The sequence below is a fragment of the Sphaeramia orbicularis genome, chromosome 4 (genome assembly GCF_902148855.1).
Source record: "Sphaeramia orbicularis chromosome 4, fSphaOr1.1, whole genome shotgun sequence".
NCBI lineage: Eukaryota > Metazoa > Chordata > Actinopteri > Kurtiformes > Apogonidae > Sphaeramia > Sphaeramia orbicularis.
Genome location: NC_043960.1, coordinates 49,939,502 through 49,952,243, shown reverse-complemented (window position 1 = coordinate 49,952,243; position 12,742 = coordinate 49,939,502). Strand labels below are relative to the sequence as shown.

The 12,742-nt window shown below is 41.3% G+C and overlaps 1 protein-coding gene across 1 annotated transcript in view; it reads right to left on the bottom strand.

Moving 5' to 3' along the window:
• The window catches only part of arhgef18b (rho/rac guanine nucleotide exchange factor (GEF) 18b), a 138,812-nt gene that overhangs the window by 39,307 nt on the left and 86,763 nt on the right, over positions 1-12,742 (bottom strand). Inside the window, 4 exon segments of the mRNA XM_030132070.1 lie at positions 257-406; positions 9,960-10,241; positions 12,354-12,401; positions 12,540-12,608. Of these exon segments, the coding sequence (XP_029987930.1) occupies positions 257-406; positions 9,960-10,241; positions 12,354-12,401; positions 12,540-12,608 (549 nt within the window).

Below are 12,742 nucleotides of genomic sequence, written 5' to 3'. Positions count from 1 at the left end.
AAGCTAAATATATATAATATACCATAAGTCTGCTGTTATCTATCTTGGAAGTGAATCATGGGAAATGTCAGAGTTTCTACCTTTGCCAGTTTACCCTCAGGAGTTTAATTCATTAAAGGAATGAACTGATCAGCTTCAACATGTAATTGACACTAGCCTTGTATGTGAAGCTTTTTCTTAAATATGCTGAGTTCCCTCTGGGTTTAACACCTTCCTTGTGTTGTAATTTCTGCCTTTTGTATCCTGTGTTCCTCACTTCAATAGTTTTCCTTTTGATCTTCTTCTGGTGTTCCAGCCGTTCTTTCTCCTTCTCCACAGCTCTGGTGGACTCTCGTAGCCTCTCCAGGTCCTCCTGATATGTCTCCCTCTGCCGCTCCAGTTCCTCCCTTTCTTCTGCCAGACGCTCCTGCATCAACAGACAGAACAAAATTATGACATCCGTGAACAATACTAACATGCATATCCGTGAATGGACTCAAATATGTCTATGGTTCACATCAGGGGTCACCAATCCTGGTCCTTGAGGGCTACTATCCTGCATGTTTTAGATGTATCCCTCTTCCAGCACACCTGATTCACATGATAAGCCTATCATCAAGCTCTGCAGAAGTCTAATAACGACCATCAGGTGTGCTGGAAGAGAGAAACCTCTAAAACATGCAGGATAGTAGCCCTCGAGGACCAGGGTTGGTGACCCCTGGTTTATATCATACCATTCAAAGTATAACAAACTAGAGCTGAAACAATCCATTAATCTAGTTGAATCAATTACAAAAATTATTAAATTGTAATTTTTCAGAATCGAAGCTTCGTTTCCTTAATTTCTCTGCTGCTAAACATTGGTTCCACTGTTGTGTTTCACACGGATGCTTCTTGTGATGCACATGATGACAGGATCAACACAAACAACATGGAGTGTAGCTTAGAAGAGACAACAACAAAAAGGCAGAAAATGTCTACATGTTCACTTTTCTACATTGGGACCATCAGTTACTCGTTTAACACTTTCAGTGCCATGGGCCGATTAAATCGGCTTTATGAAAACAACCTGTAAAGTGCCACGGGCCGATCAGATCGGCTTTGGAGAACACGCCACATTTGTGTACAAACAAACCATCCACCCCCATTTCTTTCTCACATTTCGATGACGTTCTTTCTGTGTCCCCCTTTTGAGACCAAGCAGACGGGAATTTGAGGTCACGCGACCGAATATTTTTATATCTTTTTAATGTTTCTTTTTCTCCGGAGTTTCATCAGAGGTAGCCCTCCATGCCGGGGGGCGGCTGTGGACTCCGGGGGCTGTGGCGCCTTCTCTCACTGGGGTCCGCTCCTTTCTGGTGGGTGGGGGTCCCAGTTGGCCCTCTCCCACTAGTTGGGATGCGGGGCTGTGTTGCTGGTGCCTGGTCGCCGGGGTCTGCGGCTGCATCCTGGTGCAGATGGCTCCCTGAGACAGCGCCTCCTAAATTGATCTTTTACTTTTACTTGTACATTTTTGTTCTGGTCTACCCGTGCTCAGTCAGTCTTCTTAAGTATGTGTGAGCTTGTGGGTTTGCATGTATGTGTGTGTGTGTGTGTGTGTGTGTATGTGTGCGGGTGAGTGGGTGGGTGTGGGTGGGGGGCGGTACTGATTTTTAAACTGATATGTAAAGCACTTTGTGCTACAGTTTTTAATGTATGAAAAGTGCTATATAAGTAAAGATTATTATTATTATTATTATTATTATTATTATTATTATTATAAATTATGCAAATTACGATCAATACTGAATCGGCTGCGTCCGGTGCGTTTTGAATCTAATCAGCAATCGGTCGGATGTTACCGAGCGGTTTCCTGCAGGATTCTTCAAATATTAGAAAAACGACACGAAATACTGAAAAACGGCCAAATTCTGTGGCACTTTTAAGGCTTATTAGCCCCTTAACTGTCTGGCACTTAAAGAGTTAAACTTTGAAGCCTTCATACAAACATAACAAATATTAGTCTTTAGACTTGCACCGATAACAATTTATTCGGCCAATTGTGATTGGCAGGGTGCTTCGACAGCTGATACCAACTCAGGCCACTTCCGATCTCATTTTTTCTAAACAACACACAAGACATAGCAATGTAACTTTCCCCATTAGAACATTTATTTTAAAAATAGAAGAAAAGTGTGCAAAAAGGTGCCAGGTTTTCTGTATGAAAACTGGTGCATTGATTGAAACACCTGGTTTTTAGTGAGTCCTGTATTGCACCAGCAGCTGAAAATGATCATATGAAGGAAAATTATCATACACACCCAATATTTATTCTGACATGGCTCAGACCATACGAGGGCTGTTCAATAAGTTCATGGCCTCACCCAGAAATACTGGTTGTTATAATACAGGATGTTACATTCTTTCGTGATGGGATAGTGATGCTTGAACATTGATGGACCAAGTGCATTGCTGTAAATGGAGATTATGTTGAAAAATAAAATATAAATTATCAGTCTGTGTTGTTCTGTTCTGGGTGAGGCCATGAACTTATTGAACGGCCCTCGTATGCTTTAGTAACACATTATCATAGACCATACACATTACATGCTGCAACCCAGTATTACTTTTAAATAATCTAATAAAACCTTAGAAAAAAGCAATTGTTTCTAAGTATGTGGAGCACAGGATGAACCCCTGCACAGAATGGACCAGAACACCATGTATAAATTCACAACTTCTACATGCCTCACGAGTAGAGAGGCACACGAGAGGATGAATAAAAAGTGCAGCACTATGCGAAGGAAACATATCCTATTTGTGTTTGGCAATTAATTTATTTAGTCATGTAATGAAGGGGCGAAATTATCATGCATTATGGGATTTTTGGAATTACTGATCATACATCATACAGAGGGTAAAATTATTGTACAAATACAATACTTATGGCTGGGCCTGGTTCTGGGGGGGGGGCAAGAGTGGGCAATGCCGTCTCAAACACATGTCCTGCCCCCTCAAATGAAAGTTTCCAAAGAAAAAGGACAAGGAAAATAGGGTGCACAATAATGGGAGACTTAGAGGAATTAGTAAAGCATCTTAATTCACTTTGACTTTGTAGGGTTGTATGGTGTGCGCATACTCAGTGTGAGATATTTACGGTACCCCCCACCATCATGTGCCCCTTCACATTCCTGATTGTTGCCACATATATGACTATCTGGAACCGGCCCCGGGTCTGGCTAAGCGGTGCGGCAGGAATTTGGTCAATTTCAGACTGACTGGCCAGTCGCAGGTCATGGATGATCATGTGAAAATTGGCCTATTTCTGAGCATGGCTGATTGATCGTTGCAAGTTTATTAGTCTTTTTTTCAGTTGTATGTTAGTTCCGTGTTCAGTTGTTAGTAAGTTGGATCCAAATGTGTTGAAGACGGCAGTGCACATATTGTTTGTAGATGTCACTGGACTTGTTTGTTGTTTACATCTATAGATATTTTTATATATACACTTTTACACTGTTGTTAGGTCTATATCGAAATTTTTATATATCCTTTTACTTCTATACTTTTTGTGGTTGTTTCAGCTGGTTCTGGACAAGTTGTCATTTTCAGACAAGTCTGTTTCACATTTAAAATTTTTTTTTCACTTACTAATAAATTTCACTCAAATAATTGTTCAATTGAATCCAAGAAAATAATCAATAGATTAATCGATTACAAACATTGATTATAGCAAGGGTGTCAAACTCAGATCCTCAAGGGCCGGTATCCTGCATGTTTTAGATGTTTCCCTCTTCCAACACACCTGATTCAAATGATGAGCCTATCATCCACCTCTGCAGAAGCCTGATAACGACCGTCAGGTGTGCTGGAAGAGGGAAACATCTAAAACATGCAGGATACCAGCCCTCGAGGACCGGAGTTTAACATCTGTGGATTATAGGGATCGACTGATAATCTGCCGGGCCGATCATTGGCGCGGATATTCGGCATTTTTACACATATTGGCATTGGCTGTTTTTTTTTTTTTAATCCGCTGGCTGATAAGAGATCTATTTCAAACTGGGTTATTTTGGCTCTGATGCAGCCGCGCCTCTCTCAGTCTGTGGAAATGAAAGTGAAACTTAACACTCATTTACCTTTTCCCTGTCTCTTGAATTTTTGCAAACTTACTGGTGCAGGACAAGTTTAGTTTGTGATTAAAAGCAAAGTCTGACAGCAAAATAATCCCTGTGGGGAGGGGGGGTGCGTGCACGGTTCGGTCTGTCATACTGCTATGGGGGCTGCGGAAGTGAAAGTGAAACTTAAAACTCATTTACGTTTGTCCTGGTCTATTATATATAATACATATGTATAATAAGTCTATTGCGACAGTGATTACTTTTTTGTATGAAATGTATGGTGTGGCAGCAAAGATTTTGCCGTGGCACTGTGCCCAAAAGCAGAGTTATGGCGCTGTGCCACGGCAAAACCTTACCAGCGGACACGCTGAGTAAGTTTTATTGCAGGATAGCACATTAAGGGGATGACTAGAGAATTGTGTGTAGGCCACCTGAGAAGCTGCAGAAACTGACAGCAAAGCACAGTCTGTCTGAGAGAAAACTGCAAGGCAATAATGGATGTTTAAGGCGAGACACAGCAGGCAAAAAATTTTCATGCTGTGGTCAATTTTGAGATTTTGGGCTAGTTCACTCCTTCAGTATGTGTTCTTTCAAGCTGCTATGAAAAAAAGCAATGCAATTTATGAGAGTAAGTGAAGCCTTCTCACTGGAGAGCACGCTGAACAACTCTGCTTTTTGCACCACAATCTGGTGCTGCTCAATTAGGACTACTAATTGATTTAAAACTCACATTTCTGTACAAATTTTATTTAACTTTGTTTTATTTACTTTATAAAACTTCAGGAAGTTATTTATTTATTTAAATTTTCAGTTAACTTCATGAGAGATGCTGCTGAACCTGGGAACTTCCTGCACTTTTTGTTTGAACTTAAAACAAAGACAAGTGAGAGATAAAATACCCTTTCAGTTATACTGAAATTTTGGAAAATATATACTATATTATATAATATACTATAATTTATATTTATATACCGTAGAAAACTTTTGGGAGCTATTTATTTGTTAAATTTTTCATTTAACCTTATAAGAGTCAAGATGGCAGCGCATGTAGTTGCAGCAGCCAGCTCAGTGTCCTTCCTATCGGTACCTTGTATGGCTGTTTGTGTATGTTTTGTGTCAACGTGATCACATTCTGCTGGGCTAACAACATCTACAGCCGGCATGATCTTCTCAGGATTGGTGTTTGCTCTGAATGGGGTGTTAGAGCAGAGTTTCTCCGCTCACATAACATTCCGGTGGATATAGCGTGGAGTCCCGGGTCTCCGTGGATCATCACTATTCCTAAGGGCAGAAGGCGAAGACGATAAGGATGAGGAGGAATAAGCGTGGCTGCCGGGCGGGCGCTTTATAGCAAGGCTAAGGAGGCAGCCACACAAACCACCACTTCCCAGCCTTTTCCTGACCAACGCTAGATCCCTCGCTAATAAGATGGATGAATTGAGGCTACAGGTCGCTACAAACAACATCGTGAAAGACTGCTGTGTCCTATTGATTACGGAGATGTGGCTTCAGTCACTCATACCGGACGCTGCTATCGAGCTAGCCGGCCACACGGCACAGCGGTGTGACAGGACCCGTGACTCCAGTAAGAACAGAGGAGGGGGACTTTGTAGCAGCGGGTTGGATATTCGTCAGACATTCAAAACCCATCGCCTTAGGGACTATCAATAAATTACTGCTCTTAATGTTTTTCTTCAATACATTCTCAATCATGTGACCCAGAGACTCCAAACCTGTCTAAAATTATTATAATAAAGAGGACCTTTAGGAAACACCACTTAATATTTCTCTCCAGTCTATATGAATATTTTTTATGAATATTATTCATATTTTTAATAAAAATGTCTGTTTTTCTTCAATAGCTTCTTAGTCATGTGACCCAGAGACTCCAAACCAGTCTCAAATTATTATAATAAAGAGGACCTTTAGGAAACACCGCTTAATATTTCTCTCCAACCTATATTAATATTTTTTATGAATATTATTCATATTTTTACAAAAAATGTCTGTTTTTCTTCAATAGCTTCTTAGTCATGTGACCCAGAGACTCCAAATCAGTCTCAAATTATTATAATAAAGAGGACCTTTAAGAAACACCACTTAATATTTCTCTCCAGTCCATATTAATATTATTTATGAATATTATTCATTTTTTTAAAAAAAATGTCTGTTTTTCTTCAATAGCTTCTTAGTCATGTGACCCAGAGACTCCAAACCAGTCTCAAATTATTATAATAAAGAGGACCTTTAGGAAACACCGCTTAATATTTATCTCCAGTCTATATTAATATTTTTTTATGAATATTATTCATATTTTTCACAAAAAATGTCTGTTTTTCTTCAATAGCTTCTTAGTCATGTGACCCAGAGACTCCAAACCAGTCTCAAATTATTATAATAAAGAGGACCTTTAGGAAACACCACTTAATATTTCTCTCCAGTCTATATTAATATTTTTTTATGAATATTATTCATATTTTTTTTTTACAAAAAATGTCTGTTTTTCTTCAATAGCTTCTTAGTCATGTGACTCAGAGACTCCAAATCAGTCTCAAATTATTATAATAAAGATGACCTTTAAGAAACACCACTTAATATTTCTCTCCAGTCTATATGAGTAAATATGAATATGAATATGAATATGAATAATATTCATAAAAAATATTAATATAGACTGGAGAGAAATATTAAGTGGTGTTTCCTAAAGGTCCTCTTTATTATAATAATTTGAGACTGGTTTGGAGTCTTTGGGTCACATGACTGAGAAGCTATTGAAGAAAAACAGACATTGTTTGTAAAAAAAAATATGAATAATATTCATAAAAATATTCATATAGACTGGAGAGAAATATTAAGTGGTGTTTCCTGAAGGTCCTCTTTATTATAATAATTTGAGACTGGTTTGGAGTCTCTGGGTCACATGACTAAGAAGCTATTGAAGAAACACATTAAGAGCAGTAATTTATTGATAGTCCCTAAGGCGATGGCTTTTGAATGTCCGTCAAATATCCAACCCGCTGCTAACTTCACCACGGTTCAGCAGAGAGCATATCCCGACGCTGTGCATATTGTAGCGGGGGACTTTAATCATGCGGATTTGAAGGCAGTGCTCCTTAAATTTTATTAGTACGTAGCGTGTGCAACAAGAGGAGCTAACACACTGGATAAGGTCTATTCAAACATCAAGCTTGGCTAAAGGGCTAAACCACTACCTCACCTGTGTCAGTCAGACCACATATCCCTGCTTTTGGTCCCTACATACATCCCCCTCAGGAAAACTGCTCCTATTACCATAAAGACTGTGAAAACTTGGCCTGATGGTGCTTCCCAGCAGCTGCAGGATTGTTTCAGAACAACGGACTGGGAGGTTTTTGAACATCCACATTTGGAAGTGTTCACTGATAGTGTCCAGTGTTATATTAAGACCTGCATAGACATGGTCACGGTGGATAAACACATCCGAGTCTACCCCAACCAGAAGCCCTGGATGACCGGGGAGGTCCAGCGGCTGCTTAGGGAGAGAAATACCGCCTTCAGGTCTGGTGATGGGGCTCTTTACAGCATAGCTCGAGCCAACCTGAAGAGAGGCATCAGAGCCGCCACGGCGGACTACAGGAGGAGGATTGAGGACCACCTGGACAGTAACAATAGCAGGCAGGTGGGGCAGGGGATCCAACATCTGACAAACTACAGGACTGTCCTCGGAGCTGTCGAAGGTGATGCTTCACTGGCAGAGGAGCTGAACCTCTTTGCCCGTTTTGAAACAGACCCACCTGACTCAGCTACGTTACATCAAGTGGCATACAGCAGCTCCACTCTCATACTGGAGGAGCATGAGGTGAGGCACACTCTGCGGGCCATTAACCCGAGGAAGGCTGCAGGACCCGATGGTGTCTCTGGTCGGGTGTTAAAGGACTGTGCAGACCAGCTGGCTGGAGTCCTTACCAGGATCTTCAATCAGTCCCTGTTCCAGTATCAGAATCCTCCACAATAGTCCCCCTGCCCAAAAAAAACCCTCATCACCAGCCTTAATGACGATCAACCAGTTGCACTCACCTCGGTGGTGATGAAATGTTTTGAAAAACTGGTCCGGAGTCACATCATAGGACTTCTTCCACCACAACTTGACCCACATCAGTTTGCTTATCGGGCCAACAGATCCACGGAGGACGCTGTGGCCACCACTCTGTATGCTGCACTATCTCACCTGGAGCAGCAGAGGAGCTATCCACGGCTGCTCTTCGAGGACTATACCTCGGCGTTTAACACCATCCTCCCCCACAGACTGATGACCAAGCTGGTGGACCTGGGGCTCCCACTTTCCATCTGTCTTTGGATCATGAACTTTCTGACGGGTTGCACACAGAGGGTGAGAGTGGGTCCCCACACTTCATCGGCACTCAGCCTCAGCACTGGCTCCCCACAGGACTGCGTGCTGAGCCCCCTTCTCTACACCCTCTACACTCACGACTTCACCCCCTCCCACCAAAGCAACTCCGGGGGGGGGTCCACCTACAGGGACGAGGTGGAGAAGCTGACGGTGTGGTGCAGGGAGAACAACTTGCTGTTCAACACATCGAAAACCAAGGAGCTAATTATTGACTTTAGAAAGAACAAGACAGACATCTTACCACTAATCATTAACAAGGACTGTGTGGAGAGGGTGGCAGACTTCCACTTCCTGGGAGTTCGCATCGAGGAGGGCCTGACCTGGGGCGTAAATACCATGAAGCTGCTGAAAAAGGCCCAGCAAAAACTTTATTTTCTGAGAGTGCTCAAGAAAAACAACATTGCACAGAGGCTGCTGGTGTCCTTTTACCGCTGCTCCATTGAGAGCATACTGACTTACTGTATCAGTGCTTGGTACAGCACAGTGGCCCAGAAGAAGGACCTCCAGAGGGTCATCAACACAGCCCAAAAAATCATCAGCTGCACCCTCCCCACGCTGGAGGAACTGCACAGTTCCCGCTGCCTCAAAAGGGCTCAAAACATTATCAAGGACCCATTTCATCCGGGTCACAGCCTGTTTGAGTTGCTGCCATCAGGAAGACGGTCTAGAAGCATTAAAGCCAGAACAAACAGACTGAAAAATAGCTTCTACCCCACCCCACTGCAGTTAATGCACTGAATGCTGCTAAAAGATAGTGCAATAGGATGTGACTGTGTCTGTGTGTTTTTACCTCTTAATCTATTTATTATGGGGGTGTGATTGTGTCTCTGTGTTTTTACTTTCCTAATCTTTTTATTATGCGAGTGTGATTGTGTATGTGTATTTTTTTATGTCAGGGATTGTACCTTTTTAGGATTGCACTTTTTAATTTCGTTGTACAATGTACAATGACAATCAAGATATATTCTAAGACATGCTGCTGAGCCTGGGAGCTCCCTGCACTTTTTGTTAGAATTTTTAAACAAAGATGTCTATTGTCTAAGATAAACAAAACCTTTGACATGTTGCAAATCTGAGAAGCTGTTTAATAAACATGTGCTTAAAGGCATTTAAAGTTAAAATGAAGTGTTGGAGTTCGTATTATTCTCAATTTTGCCGCAAATATTTTCACTTTTACTGCAAATGAATATCGGCTCTAAATATTGGTTATCGGCCTCCTTGACTACTAATAAACGGTATCAGTCCTAAAAAAACATATTGGTTGATTTCTAATTGATTATCTCAATAGCTGCAGCTCTACACCATACTAACATAAACTAAGTGAACTGAACAAAGGTTATGTTAACTGGAAGTCTGCATTTCATTTGATTTATAGAAAATTAAGGAAATTACACATTGGACATAGAAATTCAAGTATGACTCAGAGGTACATGTTCATGATTTCATCTTTAAGCTAACGTGCTTTGCGGTTCCAACAGGACATGGTACTTCACCTCCAGCTGTGTGCATTCCTCCTCCCGGTGCCTGAGCTGGGCCTCAATGGCCTCCACCTGCTGCCGGTGCCTCTCCTTCTCCTTCTCCCAGCGTTGCTGTTCCTGCCGGTGCTGGGACTGGAGCTTCTGAAAACTGGCCAGTTCCTCTCTCTGCAGCGCCAGGGTTCGCTGCTTCTCCTGCTCCAGGAGCCCATTCCCTCGATGGCGGCCAGGTAGAGTGGCCCGTTCTGTCAGAAACACTCGCTGCAGCTCAATGTGACTGTCCTGCTGTGAAATGATGGCCTGAAAAAGGAAAGGGCAAAAAGAAGAAAGACAACATTATTTAATGTAACTGATACACATAAAGATACTAAAGGACCATCCACACCGAGTATAACTGTACAGTCTATGAAGTTCACCCAGAGCCTGTTGCAGATTATAGTTGTTTTGTGTGTAATAGCATTTTGTGAACATTTTGGAACAGACTGCAACATTATTACCTCCATCAAGGAGGTTATGTTTTAGTTGGCGTTGGTTTGTCTGTTTGTTTGTCTGTGTGCAAGATAACTCAAACAGTTAAGAGCAGATTTGGATGAAAATTTCAGGAAATGTTGATACTGGCACAAGGAACTAATGATTAAATTTCGTTGGTGATCGGGGGTGGGGGGGCCACTGATCTGCCTTGGCGGAGGTCTGCACTCTATGAGTGCTTTTCTAGAAAAAAGAGTGCAGACCTCCGGCAAGGCAGATCAGTGCCCCCCCCCCCCCCCCCCCCCCCCCCCCCCCCCAATCACCACCAAAATTTAATCATTTGTTCCTTGTGCCAGTATCAACATTTCCTGAAATTTTCATCAAAATCCGTCGATAACTTTTTGAGTTATCTTGCACACGGACAGATAGAAAGACAGACAAACATTGGGGGGGCACTGATCTGCCTCGGCAGACGTCTGCACTCTCCGAGTGCTTCTAGTGTTTGAAATATTTTGTGGAACATGTTCATTGTTCTGTGAAGGAAAGGAGATCATCAGCTCCTTTTTTGGCCTTTTCTACAATATGAAAAATACACAATATAGACTTGTGTAATAATAATAACAACAATAATAACAATAATAATAATGTGACTGAGTCAAAATGTGGTGATGTATTTACCTGCAGCAACCCTGTTCTCTGCCTAAATTTTGTAATTTTATCTTCTGTGTTTGGGATGTTTCTCAGGGGTAGTGTGTTTCTACCTTCAGCCAATAACATCATCACACACCATGTGCAGACACAACAACATAAACAGAAAGCCCAGTCTTAGACGGACTGTAATTTTGAGAGACAACACTCTGGGCAAAGCCAACATATAGATGCCTCCTATCTGTCCTGTAAAACATTCCCATAGTTTTGTGAGGGTGCAGGCAAGTTTATGTGCGCTCCAGAACTAAATATCTGTAATGACAACCAGAAACTACTTTATTTTCCTATTTCAAGCTTTTTTCCCCTTGCTATTGGCATTCACTGAACCACTGCTCAACCAGCGCTCATTCCCATTTGTCAAGTGGAGAGGAAGAGCCAACTTTGAACTGTTTTACTAAGACTAGCAAAAAAATGCTACATACAAAATGCTACATACTGTGCTTTTATGATTTGTATCTGCACCCTGTTGTATCATACAAGAAATAAGCAATATATGTTTTAAGGCTCCAAAGTTTGGACTGTTCACATTAATGTTTACCGCTCATCAATGTGGATGCTCATTACCACTGTAGTTCTGATGGATAACGTTGTGGGTGTGGACGATTTTCATGTCAGTCAAGAAGTTCACCATGGGAACATTTTAGATTTGGATTTGTTTGTCACTAATTCATGTTAAAAAACATTAACCTTTAAAGACCCACAACTATTTTTGTTACAAATTCCAAATGATTTTTTTGTCTTTCCCAAGTGATTTATCACCATGTATTCTATTTTCCTCTGCATTTTGCATTTTTCAGTGTAAATCAGGTATTTTCCTGTATTTAATTTAATGATCATGGAGATGTTCATAAAATAGGGGTTATTAGATAACAACAGAGAAAACTGATGAAAAAATGACTTTTTCAACAAAATATATCATTAACTGAACATAAACCTTGTGTGTCCATCCACTGTCATTGGTCCAGCTCCATGGGTTTTAGTGGTGAATCAATGTTGTAGAAGATGACAGTGTTCCCACATTCACTCTCTAGTCTCTGAAGTCCAAATGGGTCATATCTGATGACCAGCTGCATTTTATATCAATTACTTACATGTATTGATAGGATTAGTGGATCAACAGGTATTAAACAGTTTAGATCAGTAGTTTAGGTCAACTGTGTCTGTTTGGGTCTTTATGGGTGAGTTGGTCTCTACTGTAGTTACACATGTTAAAGTGTGAAGCACAAACAGCATTACCTGCAGACTGTAAAGCCTCTGTGAGAGCATCAGCACTCTGTCAAAGAACTGGAGTGGACAAAGACAAAGTCATTAAACAAACCAGTATCACCAAAACCATGACATGAAAAATAATTGATGGGTACATATTTTCATCTCAGCAAGAAAGCCTAAGAATCTCAAATCATACACAAAAGATGAGCTTACCTCAGCCTCGGGGAAGGAGTTGGACCAGATGCGGTTCCATCTGGGAGGCAAGCAGCAGCTCTCATCCACCTGACCAACAACAGCAACACACACACACACGTGTCACAGCAATGGGATATTATCACAAACACAATGCAAACACTGGCTTCAAATGTTATACAGCACAGATGCAGTAAGGAGAAAAACGGAATGATTTTATGCTT